This window comes from Thermobia domestica, chromosome 9, assembly GCF_964235325.1.
Source record: "Thermobia domestica chromosome 9, izTheDome1.hap1.1, whole genome shotgun sequence".
Taxonomy (NCBI): Eukaryota; Metazoa; Arthropoda; class Insecta; order Zygentoma; family Lepismatidae; genus Thermobia; species Thermobia domestica.
Window position 1 is genome coordinate 67715446 of NC_137462.1, and position 16546 is coordinate 67731991.

The 16546-nt window shown below is 37.5% G+C and overlaps 1 protein-coding gene across 1 annotated transcript in view; it reads right to left on the reverse strand.

Annotated features, from left to right (window-relative positions):
* The window catches only part of LOC145660863 (phospholipid-transporting ATPase ABCA3-like), a 118794-nt gene that overhangs the window by 82471 nt on the left and 19777 nt on the right, over positions 1-16546 (reverse strand). Inside the window, exon 6 of the mRNA XM_081726290.1 lies at positions 7580-7871. Coding sequence (XP_081582416.1) covers positions 7580-7871 — 292 coding nt within the window. The remainder of the gene's footprint in view (positions 1-7579; positions 7872-16546) is intronic.

Consider the following 16546-nt stretch of genomic DNA (forward strand, 5'->3'; position numbering starts at 1 on the left):
AGCAAAATTATACAGCTAAAGAAAGAATGCAAGGCGAATATGCAAAACGATATTCTCTGTTGTCTGCTATTCTCAATTTTGAATTGTTCACAAGTTTCTTAATGCTTTTAGATAGATAATATTTTCACTCGAAAGATGTAGAAACACTGACTCACAAAAAACACTTGTCGCGTCTCTCTCTCACTTGAGGACCACACACTCACATCATAGAGACGTGCACACACAAAAGCAATTGGTCTAACGGCTCCTTTTTTTAACATACGCTTGTCCGCCCAAAAGAAGGAAATTCTGACGGTTGACAAAAGTGAACCCCGGAGCCCTCTGCAGGAGGCAAAAATACTATTTAAGGATCAGATCTTCAAGGAAGGACGATCGGCCAGAACATAGTCCCCACCTTGAAATGCTCGCATTTCAAGAACATGAATATTATAGTGAGATATGTAATGCAATAAAATGGAAAACAACACCAATATGTATATACAAAATAAACAAGTAAAGGAAATCGAGACACTAAATATGAAAGAAATACTACAAGCACAACATGAAAAAAAAAGAAAAAAGAAAATCAAAACATGAAATATGAATAAGTGTATCATTAACACAATATGAAAAGTTGATATTTGAATGCACGAGTATGTTGTAACGTTCCTATTTAGATAGGAGCTCGTTACTCGGTACGGGCCTCCCACCGGTGAAAACCCGCCACATTTGAGAAACAATACATATATTTTTAAATTAAGAATAGTTCCCAGAAATCCTAAGGACCACCATATGTTCAGCTTAATTATAAATACCATATAACCTTCCTAAAAAATTAGGCCAATCGCAAAACCATAAATAGGTCAAGGATTTTAATTTTAGTTTCGTTAAGTAATAAGTCAATTATTTAGGAATCTCTTCTTTATAACAAAATCAATCGACATTACAAATTTCCTTACATGTCATTAAACTTGCTGCTACTAATTGGACACATTAAATCAAATGCAAGTAAAATTAATATTTGTCCCAATAAATCTCAACTTAATCGTGTACCACGACAACCTAAAATGATTTGGATAATTGTACCGAATGTTCAAACATATATACATATATCGAATATAAGAAGTTATAAGTATGGTTAACACAAAATGTTTATATCCCATTTAATCCAACAGTTAAGTCTCCATTAGAACTATATGAATTCGATTTAAATTTAAGAAGATTATTAAACAACTCACCAGAATATTAAGTAAATAACAGTCTACACTTTAGAATGTCAAATTGAATTCACTTGTAATATACACACAACTCTTTAATAGAATAATTTACAAATTTTCGATAGATAGAGCTTACTATTGCAAGGTTTTACCGAGTACATTTCCAGCACACATCTGATGAGGATAACTCAAGTGCTGGGTGAAGTAACAACAATCACCACTAGAGGTGCTATATTCAAAATTTGACAAACGAAACTAGTTTATCGAAGACTCGAAATAGAATGAATGTATATAATAACTTACAGCCCCTTTTTCTTGGTAACTAGCAGAGTGACATGTTACAATGTCTATCTGTTTGCATCAAACGCTGAACAAGAGAGCTTCACAATGGGGTGCCTTAAATCCCCAGCAGCTGTTTTTACGGTGACAGTTCGCACAAGTCCATCACTACCACTATGGATGCCTTTGACATGATCCAGGCGGGATAAATACTCTTGAGACCAGCACTGAACAAAATGTTGTACCATTTGCTGCACTAATTGCCATCTCTTCAGGTGGAAAATTTTCGACAAGGTAAAATTTTGTATCGGTACAACAAGCATCGGTTCTCCTATAAGGAAATGTGCTGGTGTTAGCGCAGATAGGTCATTAGGTTCTTCAGATAAGGGTATAAGCGGACGTGAATTCAAAATCGTTTCAATCTGGGTCAAGATGGTATTCATCTCCTCATATCTCAGAGTTGCATTACCCACAATTCTTTTAAGATGATGTTTCACACTACATACACCAGCCTCCCACAAACCACCAAAATGGGAGAAAGAGGGGAGATTGAAATGCCATCTTATACCCTTTTCACTCAGGTAGGAAGTCAGTTAGTTTCCTTCGTATGCACACTGTGTTCGATCAGGTCTCTGAATTACTTATTGGCTCCTACGAAATTCTTGGCGCAATCACTATACATATCACTAGGGAGCCCTCTCCGAGATACAAAGCGTTTTAACGCCGCTAAAAATGACGTACCGCTTGTGTCAGACGCTAGCTTGACGTGTATTGCTTTAGTCGCAAAACATACGAAAAGAGCAATGTATGCTTTGTATTCCATTCGGCTTCTCCCATGACTGTTTTTTTAATACCAGAGGTCCCGCATAATCTACACCTGTGTGAGAAAAGCATCTACTTGGGTTTACATGAGCCGGGGGTAACGGTCCCATAATTCGAGTTTCTATTCTGGCCTCGAATCGATGGCACCTTACACATTTTCGAATGATGCTTCTTACTAAATTTCTAGCACCAACAACCCAGAATCTTTGACGAAGAATTGACAAAACTAATTGAGGACCCCCCGTGGAGCGTATTGAGGTGCTCCCTTTGAATTAAAAGCTCTGTAAGCTTGTGTTGTTTTGGCAATAAAACTGGATGCTTTTTGTCTATGGTGATGTTTGCATTTTGCAGTCTTCACAAAACACGCAAAAGCCCATTACTATCAATGAAAGGAGTTAGACACAAAACAGGACTCTTGGGTGGAAGGGGTTGGTCAATTTTCAAACATTGCAGTTCCTCAGGAAATGCTTACTTTTGAACTTGTTTCACTAAACACATTAAAGAACCTTCCAGCTCTTCTGCTGTTAATGCGCCTTGAAGCTTCTGGAAGGAGTTTCTGCAGTTGTAAATAAAGCGACGACACTAGGCTACAACGCGTTTCACTTTGAGCAGAGATGAATAACGGCTAGCGATATCATCCATCGTAACTACACACATAGCACTGACACACTTTTTCCTTTCTTCCATCACCTTGTCAGATATGGGAGGTAGTCCCGCAGCCGTTGGCAATACTGTATCATGCAACCAGTTAAAGACCGTTTCACCGTAATGAATGACACAATAATTCACTAGGGTTCACAACCCTGGAGGCACAATCAGCAGGGTTTAGCAAGCCGTCTACAAAACCCCATTGCGCTGCACGAGCTGTTTGTTGTATTTGCGCGACACGATTCGCCACAAATGTTTTCCATTTGTCAGGGGAAGAAGTAATCCATGCCAACACAATCTGTGAATCGGTAAATGCCTTTACCTCTTGCACCTCAAGCACAAGGGTGTTTGAGATTGCGTTGAGCAACTTCGCCAATAACAATACAGCGCACAACTCCAATCGAGGGAGAGAAACAGTTGGAGCCACTTTTGTTTTTGCAGCAATTAGTTTCACACTGGCTGTTCCGTTTGAGAGCTCGGCCCGCAAATACAGCACTGCAGCATAAGCGCGCTCGCTGGTATCTGAAAACCCAATTATTCGATATTTTTGACTGTTGGGAGGTATGATACACCGCTCAACTTGTGCTTCCTCTAATAGGAACAGCTCTTTGCAATATTCCTTCCACTCCGTGCATATTGAACTAGGGAGGTTTTCATCCCATTCCAAGTTTTCCTTCCACAACGACTGTAGAAGAACCTTCGCCATGATGGTTACCGGTGAAAAGAAACCAGGTGGATCGAAGATTATGGTGATCTCAGATAATATCATGCGCTTGGTCCACACGTCATGTTGCAAGAGGGGAGAAATATTGAATCCAAACTCGTCACTGACTGGTGACCACTGCACTCCGAGGGTATTTTGGTGTCATCGTTGAACTTGAAAGGCACAGACACTTTATGCATATGAGACTGTACGGTTATAAGCACTTCCGGTTCACTGGATGCCGATTTTCGCAACTCGAAGCCTCCTCTTCTCAATAGCTCGATCAGTTGTCGTTGAAGCTCGATGGCTTCTGGCACCGAAGCCGCCCCTGAAAGGAGATTATCCATGAAAAAGTCCCGCTTGACCACTGGAACACCCATGGGAAAGTGCTTACCCTCATCTTCTGCCAGCTATTGAGACACCGTGTCGCCAGGAAAGGTGGACTTGCAGTACCATAGGTTACAGTCCGTAAACGAGTCCTGAATGGGCAAATCAGGCGATTCACACCACATAATTCTCATGTAATCTCTGTCCACATTGTTTCCTAACACAGCACGATACATTTTCGCTATATCAGCACACAGGGGAATCTTGTGGCCTCGAAATCGCACTAATAGTGGGAATATGTCATCATGGAGTTTGGACCTGATCATAAGTTTATCGTTCAATGATACACCAGATGACGTTTTGACAGTGGCGTCAAACACCTCATAATTTTGTCGTTGAACTATTATGCAGTTTCTATCGCTACGGGCGACCCAATGGGTTCCACTCATTTTTCACTACACAATAATAAAGGAAATACGTCTCCACCTAGCAGTATGTTCACAGGGCCCACCACATTGAACGTTGGATCTGCGAGTTTGATATTGCTTAAGTTATTCTACAAGCTTGGGTCAGGGATCGGTGCTTTAAGTAGATTAGATGTAACCTTGGGCACAACCACTGCCCTGATTCTGAAAGTTTCGCTGTCGTCACCTACTGCTTGAAATTCTACATCCGTCACTGCACGAGAGGCACCCACACCTGCACCCGTTATTCCGGAAACCAGTATTTTTGTCTTATGTTTTGTTAGTCCTATCTTCTGTACACAATTTTCCGTGACAAATGACGTCTCGGATGCAGAATCGAGCATTGCATGGAATGGGCGCCAAATATCATTTCTGTTTTTCACCTTTATAATTGCTGTTGATAAAAACACATGCGGAGTGTTTCTCTTGGCTGCAACATGTGAAGAAACAGTTTGTTGTCCATCAGATGAAACCGACGCGCTTTGAGGCTCACTGCGATCATAGTGGAGTAATGTGTGGTGTCGCTTATGGCACACACGACAACTAGATGAGGAACACTGGGCACTTTTGTGGGATCCGCGTAAACAATTAAGGCATAGCTCTTTGTTCTTCACAAACGACACACGATCCGCTACAGAACGTTTTTGAAAATCAGGTCCTTATGAAGAGAGTGTTTAGCATTATATAACTTAAGGGGCTTTGTTTGCTCTGGGTCACTGTATGATGTGTCACTGCTTATTTCTTTTCCCGTTGCTTCATTGTATCACTCAATGATGTAGCCTTTGTTCCGCTGCCACTAGAGACTGCGAGGGCGCGTGCGTGATGATCTATGAAGTCCGTTAAATCTTTAAATGAGACTTGTTCATTTGATTTCTGTGCTAGTTCCCACTGCCGACGCGACTCACTATTGAGTTTTCGGTAGTGTGGTACACTAGAATAGCGTCCCAATGTTCTACGGGTTGTCCCATCACTTTTAACGAACGCGTACACTCGACCGTCGTATCGATTAATTTCAGCAACGCGGTAGCCGATTCTTGGTGAATGACCGGTTGCGTAAATTAACGGTTTTAAAATCGTGTTCACGATGTCGCGCTTGTTTTGATAGCGAGAGTTCAGAATGTTCCACGCTTCCTGATAATTAATATCCGTAATTTGCATAGCCTGGATTAGTTGCGCGGGTTCACCTTTTAAACTTGTTTTCAAGTACTGCAGCTTTTGAGCTCCCGAGAGCTTCTCGTTGTTGTACACCGATGCAGTAAACAAGTCCTTAAATGATAGCCACTCGAATAAGTTCCCGCTAAAAGTTGGCAACTGTAATTTCGGTAATTTCATTTTACTACACACTTGAGCTTCACTGTTGGGAGGGGATTGTGTCGTTGCTTGCAAATCCATTAGGGACACACTTAGGGCTATAAGCCTGCTTTCCATTTCTGCGAGCTCTTCTTCTTCTTCTTTGATAAACTATTCATCATTGGAAACTGCAACTATTTCGTTCAAAAGTTGAGAACACTCTTGTTGGAGCTCGTTGACCTTCCCGCTATGAACCAATTTGGCGTTTGCATTGTTTTGATACAGCAGGCTCACTGCCTTTTCCTGTCGTATAATTTTTGGTTTCAAAGTACGTTTTTTGACAGTTAAGTTCTCCATTGCCTTTGAACGTCACTCACACTAAAGAAAACCAACACTCACAAAAGTTCACCAAAGCTGCACTTTTTGCTTCATTTGGCCCGGAGGACCATGTAGAAGCTTCTCACCAAACGACAGTTTGTCATTTGAAAGCTTTAATTTAAAATAGAAGCTAAAAAAAGAATACCAAGTGAATATGTAAAACGATATGCTCTTTTGTCTGCTATACACAATTTTGAATTGTTCACAAGTTTCTTAATGTTTTTAGATAGATAATTTTTCACTCGAAAGATGTAAAAACACTTGTCGCGTCTCCCTCTCACTTGAGGACCACACGCTCACATCATAGAGACGCACACATACAAAAGCAACTAGTCTAACGGCTCTTTTTAAAAAAAAAAAAAAAAAACATACACTTGTCCACCCAAAAGAAGGAAATTCCTATGGTTGACAAAAGTGAATCCCAGAGCCCTCTGCAGGAGGGAAAAATATTATTTAAGGACGAGATCTTCAAGGAAGGGCGATCGGCCCGAACACTTCTGAAGCATCTAGGTTTTAAATGTCTAAATCATTTCTTTCATTTTCCCCACCATCTTCACTTGTTCGTCTCTGTTACATGTTAGTGAGACTATAGCCCTATTTGCAGTTCTAATCATGCAAGTATTGAAGAAAATTGAAAAGAATAAAAAAATCGCTGATAAACTGCCCTTATGCTCACCACAGTGTTGGATACCACAAACCTGGGTTGCCTCATTTGCCATTGAATTTTGGAGAGCAGAGGACAAATATCTGCGTAAATTAATCACCTCAAACGGTTCTTTATTATTGCACTCAGTTTCACGGTGTATATTATCACGAACTATCAGATGGTGGCAATTCTATTACATGATAGGTGCTATAAGGTGCATCCCAATTACAAAATTAGAAGCTTACCTTGCTCCCGCAATACTCTTCTTTTATTTTATGTTAATGCTTCGAATAACGCTGGGATCATGCTCGCAACCATTTGTTAATATCATCGCTGTCTGCTTATGCAAATCCTATAAAGAAAATGAACTCCGAATTCCCGGACTTCAATAGATTTCTTTAACTATATTCCCTTTAACAATTTGTCTGGAATTATCGTTTGCAATATTACAGTGAATAAGCATATAGAAAACCAGAGCGCTTGGTCGCAATTAAAACTTAACATTAAGAAATAACATTTGACATTAAGAAAAAAACTTCGGTAGAAATAACAGTTATGCATGTGTTGGTGGCCGGTAATAGATGCAAACGAAACGTTAAAAGTGAATAAGGTTAAAGAAATCTAGTGAATTCTAGAAATTAAGGGTTCATTTTCTTTACAGGAGTTAAACAATACAAGATATAGCTGTACATATGTAAATGTTTCGACTTCATTTTAGATAGTTAATTAGTGTGGGAAATACCACACGTGAGGTAATTCGAGAGACAACCGATACAGCATTTTATGATTTTATTTAGTTTTTATGAAATAATGGAAACGTACTTACCCAATATGGAAGGGTCGCTTAAAATTCCCAGATTGTCTACCAGCCAAGTAACAAAAACAATAATAATGCTCACAATAAAATAGCAGAAATAGTCCCATGTAAAGGAAGCCAACCAATACAAGAATTTGTTCGTGCCTGTCATTAGTTGCAATTGTTTAACTTTTGAGACTCGCTCCATTAATGGGAAGATTGCATAATAAGCCATGAATATTAGCATTCCAGTAGGAATCATATACATCCACATCACGCCACGTATCAACGAAATTACATTCCACCAATTATACTGTGCAACCTAGAAATAATCAAAATTATGACTTTTAAGAGAAACTAAGAAGAGTAAAATAAATAAATAAATTCCTATTATGTTATGAATTAGTTTCACAAGGGCCCCTAATTTAATTTCCGGATGTGGCAGCCCACGATATATGGGACAGATTTACTGGGGAATTTTTTTAAAACAACTCTTCGTTGATGTTAACAATATATATATATAATATGCCTCCAAATTTTGCGTATAAGGAAGTCTGAAGCAAGGAATACTAGCCTCTCGCTATTTGGCTTGAAATAATGAAGCTATTACCGGAAAATTTTCAAGCAATGATTTTTTTTTTCAAAGTGAGTTTAACTGAAGCAGAATCGTTAGAACTTTTTGAGGGAGAATCTTCATCTCTCTATCATAAACGCAAATCCATCATTTGTCTGTTTGGGGAATTTTGACGAGGGAGGATGTCTTTGAAATACTAATGGCATATTCGCTTTCAAAAGACCAGGATCAGGGGTTATCAATATTATCCCGGGTCGAAAAGTCAGTCGACAACTTGGACCTTTCCACATGATGAACTTCCTATAAAACTGAAAAGGGCACGAAACATTCACCAGAGAAAGGGAATATTTTTCTAAGGGAAAGGATATGAATATAGCCACCTTTTCCTCTAAAAGATAAAAACGATGGTCAGTTCTAATTGATAATTGATAGTTTACCTGCCAAATACTTAAAAAAAAATCGTGACATGTAATCAAGGATCTCTGTGTTTTTCTTTCGAACCATGACATTGCTTCTTTACACACTGAGATACAGACAATTCAACTATTAGAGGATTCACATGTCCAGTTTGTTATTTATCCTACCTACACTCCAGATCTAATTCCAAGTGACTTCTTTTTATTCCCTGAAGTGAAAGAGAATATTCAGAATTAACGTTTGACAATTGCTGGAGTGTACTGGTAAGCAGTTGTAACCAGTAGCGTATACAAAATATCAGGAGGAAAGTTCTAGCACTGAAGTTCGTATAGTCACAGGAAACGCGTGATTTTATAAACTTAATTTAATATGGTAATGTTTACTATTTTTTAAAAATAATATCGTGTTGGTGGCGGAAGGAGTAAACCCAGCTCTTGGCATCTATTACACACTATCTACGATACGTTGTGAGGCTCCATTTTAATTTTTGAAGCATTTAGTAGTACCATTCCACTGTTGCTGGTCTCATGACAGTGAATATGACAATTTAAAAAATGTAACTCTCCTTGTGTGTGCTACTGGCTGTTACACAAAAAAGATGCACAAAAAAGATTGCAGTGGATGTTTCCAGATATGACTTCAAACGATACCATGCTATATAAACCGTGAAAAGAAGTACTTCGAGAACATATGACAACTATTTGGAATGTCCACTTCTAGTTTTCCAGTATCCAATACTTAAACCAGAGGCGACACCACAGTTGATAAACACAAATATTGTCTATGCAATAATCTTGTATATACTATAAGTTATATACAGTATATATTTATGTCTTTATCTACCTATCCGTATAATTTATAGTATACTTAGTATACATATACTAAGTCGTATATAAAATATATAGAATGGAATAATTATTGATAAACTGTAAAGGCCTAATTCAGAAAAAAATGCTTCGCAGATCTACTTTTGGAAGTGATACTATGGAACCTTGAAACTGGCTAGAATGTCATTTTTATCAAGTGTAAAGTTGGAACTTTTGTGTGAGATTTCTAACCTGCTCTAGCTTGGAATCACAAATTCTACTGTAGTTCTTCATTTCTTTCGTTTCGCCCTACTTACCTCACCTGTTACGATTTGATTGGTAATGTCCAAAAATACACCCAAAATATCACGTAAAGAATGTTGCAAATACAAAATGTCACAATATCAGTATTTCTTTCCTTCCTTTTGTGGAAAATGTGTATTATAGAAATTAAGTTAGTAATTAAAATAAAATGTGCTAAATATATCCATTTCATGATGGAAGCAACAAATGTTCCATTTTCTGCTGACGCGTTCAAATGTTTTCATACAATGTTATCTAACCACTAATCCCGTAAATTTAACCACCGCGATTGATCACTTAAACAGTGACATTGGAAGTATCTGCACATGGGCACGTAACAATGGACTGCAAGTAAACCCAACCAAATCAAAATATATCATGCTTGGTTCTCGTAAACTACTCTCTACAATCAATATTACAAACCTACCGAATGTTCTTGTAAACAACGTAACCATTCCTGTAAGCGATAGCGTCAATAGCCTAGGACTCCAGATTGATAAATTCCTAAATTTGACAGACCATATTAATAGAGTATGCAAGAAAGCTTACGGCTTCCTCCATTCTCTTCAGCGTTTAAAAAACCTTCTTCCGGAATCCATTAAAGCGTCCCTGGTTCAGTCATTGGTAATCTCTCGTTTAGATTATTGTGATGCAGCATATGTTGATTTAACCGAAGATCTGGCAAAACGTTTACAGCGCATTCAGAATGCCTGCGTTCGATTCATATTTAATAAAAAGCGCTTCGACCACATCTCCCATTGTTATCAGCAACTAGGATGGTGCAATCTAAATACCCACCGCCGCATTCATTCTCTAACACTTTTATATAAAATAATTAATTGTAAGAAACCTACTTATCTATCATCTAAATTTAAATTTCTCGGCGATACTCACCCACTAAATACCCGTTCTAAAAGAAATATAACACTCGCCGTTCAAACGCATAAATCTAATTTCTTTTCCAGATCTTTTACATTATTTGCCACCAAAGGTTGGAATGACACCCCTGAAAGCATCAGAAACTCTGGTTCAGTGTTGACTTTTAAACGTCGGCTTAAAGAATATCTATCTAATGAAGGTCTTCAGTAAGTAAACAAAAGAAAAAAAAAGTTGTTACACACGAAACTATTCCTTGCGTTACCATGCAGTCGTTCGTTTTTTTCTCTCTCTCTTTCTATTTCTTCTTATTTTCTTTTCTATTCCCTTCTGATACATGTGTATGAACGTATACATTATACACAATCACTTAAGTATGTGCCTCATTTTATCTATAGATAGTGAATCATAGAAATGTATTTTATGTTATATATAATCAAGATTGATGTCTTTGTTTCTCCTTGTATAGTTTAACATGTCTTTAGCATTTTCTCTTGTTTGTTTTAGTGTTTATTTTATATGTAATAAGTTTCATTTTCATTTTCCATGTTTTATTTTCTGTATTGTTCTGTATGTTGGTAGCTCTTTAACGTGCTTAACTGTATATCATTTTTATTCTCGTCGTAAAAAAAAAGAAAAAGAAAAATATGAGATCCGACTGTAAAAGACAAATGTAAATGGTTGAGTGGAAGAAAAGGTTATGCCTTACCTCCGCCATTTTAAATAAGAAATAAATAAATAAATAAATAAAATACTAACACAACTACACCTCTTTTCAAAAAAAAAGAAGAAGAAAAAGAAAAAAGAAAGTGCGCAGATAGCTTTGTTAACGATGTTTTCGTGGCGCTGGCGCGTGATATTGACAAGTAGTTACAGATGACCCACTATCCTCTGTGGTAAAAGAACCTGGTGAAGGTCCTGGTATTTATTATGTTATACTGAAATGCTAGGAACATCGTAAAAGAAAAGAAAGTATTTTAAATTTGTACTTTGACAGGGCAAAAGTTTTCAGAATAAATTTTGGCTTGATGATTTGTTTATCACCGGTGAACACGGCAAGCTGAGAAATTGCTAATGAATTAAATTATTGATTCTTGTAAATGCAAATACGATATTGTACTACTTGTTAAGAAAAACTAGCAAAAATAAACTATCAATTAAATTAATACTATTAGAGAAGTAGAATAATTTAGATATGGAATCAACAGAATAACGCTCTTCTTCTTTTTCTTCTTGTACTACTACTACTACTACTACTACTAATAATAATAATAATAATAATAGTTTGAATATAACTACAAAATTTAATTTTAGTTTAACGTTTCTTCAGCACAAAGGCTGTACGAGTGAGTTTAGCGGGTGATCGAAACTATCGAAACTAGCGGAGATAAAACTCAAATCATTCGCATGAGAACGTTAATCACTGAAGCTAGCGAATACCTTATTTCTAATTAAAATCACTCAGCACAAAATAAAAATGTCTCGAATGATATTGCAAAACATGGGTTAATAAAAGGGATATAAAATCGGATTTATATGGAAATCAAAACTCCATATTTTGTGTTTCATTTTGATAAAAGATATAATTCAGATACGTGAATTATTGGTATACCAGTTTCTATATACCTTTTCTTTATTCATATTTTAAAATATCGTAATGGATTTCATTGTTCGAGAAATATATTTCCATCAAATACATGAAAGTACGGTAAACGATCCTTTTCACTCCAATATAAGTGTACTACAATATAACGGACGTGGTTCTATTTATAATCATCAACATAATGTCTGCATCTGTAAACCACACCAAGTACGTTTCTACTACAAGTTACTATAAGAAGCTGACGACAGGAACCATAGTCACCACTGGATCATGTAATGGAAGAACACCAACGCCACGCTTTCCAGGAGGAGGTGTAAAATTCCAACCATCACCACAACCGATGTCTGTCTCGGCTGGTCAACAGTCCTCTCTTAGCTTACTCTCTAGCTCTGAGAGATCCTAACTTAACCCAATCCTTCTAGTTACCTGGAGCTCTAAGGCCTCCTGTGCACTTAGCTAGCTGTGAAGCTTTGTTGGGAACTTAAACTCTGTCTTAGCTTGCTCTCTAGCTCTGAGAGATTCTAACCTAACCCAAGTCTTCTAGTTACCTCGACAGGTCCGTAGCTAGGAGGGGGCGAGGTGGGGCTGAGCCCCCCTGTGACTGCTTTCAGTTCCCCCTGAAACTTTCATCAGTGTTTTAAATGCTTCTATATAAAGAAACGAGCAATGCATGGAAATATTGTTTCTCTTTTATCGTATTCCGACTTTGGCCACAGACTAATGTTATGAGAAATACTTTGTCGGAAGCATCAACATTTCATTTATTTTGCCAACTACACTACTTAAGTACTTTTATGAATGAACCAGATTGGTTTGTCTTCTTATTTCTGTTTCAACCCGATTGCAGTTGGTATACAAAGAACACCGCTGTCAGGTCTGGTGGCTTGTTCCATAAATAAGTCATCTTCAAATTCAATAAGGAAGGTTAGGGATGGAGCGTTGCTGTTGTAAAATGAGTTGGGGAAAATAAAAAAAACCGCTGCCAAACGAAAAGGGAATGAGATGAAATGTTTTGTCTTTCTTCCCATCTCGCCAATTTTCATCAACGTACAACAGAGGTTTGAAAATATAGATTTTTCATGGCAGTACAATAAATCTTTTTCTACGATCCATAAGTACTTTCGTATGTAGGGTCAGTAGCCACATTGCCATATTAAATGAATCTTGTAGCTGTCATAAAAAAACCTTCAACTGTGGAAGGCCGAGTGCCCTCACCTTCATCTGCATGTCAAAATGCAGATGAGTGCACATTTCCCTATCAATATGGTAATTGATGATAATTTGTGAATAAATTAATTGCTGATTAATTAGCATTCATTTAGCATATCATGTAACCTTTATGAATATTATTGGGTAAACACCGAGCGTAATACGATATTATTAATATGCTTTTGATATATATATTTGATTCATGTATATACTTTTATTCTGTCATAGTTTATGAATATCATTAAATTTTGCGTGCATCTCATTAATGGGAATTGAATGTATATATTACATGCGTTATTGGATTTACATACCCTGCATACATATTCTGCATATCAAGAATAAAGAAGAAATCATATTATATTTATTTACTTCATGTATAGAAGTTTGAACTTCGTGTTACTGAGAGAGCTTGAACAGAGATTCGTTTTTCTCTTGGCGACCGCATTCTGAGCTGAGAGTTTGTGTGAGGTCTTTGACTACTAGTGGGAGGAGAAAACCCTAGATGAACAAGCAAGACTGAAAGGATTGTTTATAGGAAGTATACTGGTAACTCTCTCTGTATAGAAATGTCTAGGTGGAAACATTGCTTACAGATGCACTCCAGGCTTTGTTGAAAAAGTCATAAAATTTTTAGCGTCACCACGATAGATTTTCAATTTCTATAGGTGTCATTTTTACACATTTGAAAAGAATCTCACACGTCCCAAGCTTCATGCGCCTCTCGAAGCAACGTTCGGTAGCGTCAGCGAACGGAGCTATCTCTCTTTCTCCCATGATGCACTGCGTATTTGAAAACTTGTACTTTATGTTGACTATTTTTATGTGTAAATCATTAATATTACCGTATTACGCTCACAAGTTCTTGGAAAGACCGTTTAAAATTCATGACTTATTTGTCATCGTGTTTCCCAGCGTACAAGACATTTAGATCTTGTGTTATTGTCAAAAATTACTCAAAACAACAGATGTTCCCATCTCTCTCTTTCTTGGCATGATGGCTGCTGGATTTTAGCAGACGTACATAGGGAGGCCAATGGAAAAAAAGACTTCCTACGCATACTATGAGTGATGTCATCTGTAAATATTGATATAATTGCATTTTGTGTATATATTACTACCTTTATGTGTATATAATCATGTGTTAATATTCTTTGTATAAGTACTACAAGTGATATAAGTTGTGTGTATCGTATTCCTGCCATAGACTATTGTTTTGAACAGGAACTTTCAAAACTGCCGCTCGCTACGATGAGGGCAGCACCTATCACGAGTTATTTGCTCGTTGCACGAGCAGGTTGGCGTTTCAAAGTGGTTTGACTGGAGAGACCACACACAGTTTAGCCTCCAGCTATGAAAACTCTTTGTGGCTATTCTGGGAAGAGCAAGTCCCTGAATTTCCTGGAATTCGCGGAGGTTACTAGCTTTTGGTGAACATTGTGTTGTTCAGTTGCTGCTAAAGTTCGAAAGTGTTTGGATGTTAGAACCCAGAGCGGTGAGACGCTCCGGTCCCCAGGAGCTCTGATGTTTTAAATTACATGGTCACCCATGTATCGCGAACTCGGGTGTTATAGTATACTTATTATGTGATAGTGATCCTCACAAGCCAGTGTGTGTGATGTATTGCAGTGGAATAGAAACAGTGAAATTTTACTTCAATTATCAAACACTTCATTATTCCAGAATTTAATTTACCATTTTACTATCAGACACCTGAACTGTGGCTATCTTGGCCATGCCAGTGCAAGCATTTTCAGTTTAACAGTATAGCTGTGAACTTAACTTTCATATAGGGCAGTGGCACTAACGTAGCATTCCTGTCATGGAATACTGTAATCTATATCAACAGATCTCAGCTGAGATCTAGAGGCCTGTCTTAGTAAACGACAAGGCCCCTCCTGAACGTTTAACAAGAATTTCTATGTCAGATGTGATGTATTTTTGACGTCCTCCATTCGATTACTGCGTCACCATCCAGGGACATTCAGATTCCCAGGAAAATGATAACGTCAGAACTAAGTGTATCCTGCGTGTGATTCCCATCACAGAAACTTTCCAGACCCTCCAAGTAAGCAGAGACGAGCAAAGAAATGGACATTAAGTCGACAGATTACCAACATGGAACTGTGTAAAAATTTCTGAATTGAGTTTAAATCTGTATTATTTTATATATAATATTTTTTTCATCCTCTCTACTCCTCCTCTCTGTATAGAGACAGTGAGAGACTATAAACTCATAAACATGAGGAGAGTTTTCTGTATGCCTAACAGCGTACCATTTTAAGAGGTCAGCCAGATCTCCAGTGTGTATATAATAATCTGTATCCAAGTTAATGATATATATATATATATATATATATATATATATATATATATATATCAGTGTGAATGGTGCACCAGTGAAAGTAATTTTCAAGTAAGTAAGTGTTAATGTAAATTGATATCTGTGCGAGTGTACCTCTGCCATCTAGCTATTGAGCTGGATAATAAATATCTATCTTCAACCAGTATCGAGAGGGTGTCTATTTTCCTGATTGGTGAGTATCCTATAGCTAATCCAAATGTTTTATTCTAGGATTGAGAGTTAAGGGAACATTTTCCCCTTTCTCTAGTACTTCTGACCACTTTCCTGAATGGGGCCCAGGAAAGCTTCACGCCCAGTGAACCAAAGAGACACAGCTATGAGTGTAAAGGGTACATAACAGACTGCTACCTGTTGGTTTGAAATTATTCCTTTTATGTTTTTTTAACCTTATTAAATGTTTGAGAACCCTTTACAAGTAGCTGCTGAGACCATAGCTGTCGTCAGAAATCCCTGTGATATAGTTGTATTAAAACCCTGAGATTTTTGTTTTAACTTTACTCATGCTCTAAAATTATCAAGTGTGGCAGTGGCGGCTCCAGAAGGAGATCACTCTTAACACTCCAAGAAGGGATTTACCTACATAAGAGCTTTTCATTAGTATTTTTATTTAATATTTACATAAATTTGAATATCCCTTGTCACTCCACCATCTTTTTATTTTGTTGTTGTGTTGGTGCTTTTGCCTTGTGAGCATAGTTTATATCTATTGCTCCTTGCACCTCACACAACCCGATCTTTCTATTTACTCTTTACATGTTACAACTTCTTATAAGCAAGAAAGGTTTCTCCACATATGCAGCACTGCACTCTAGTGGACAAACAGTGAACCCCCTCATTAAAAACGTAT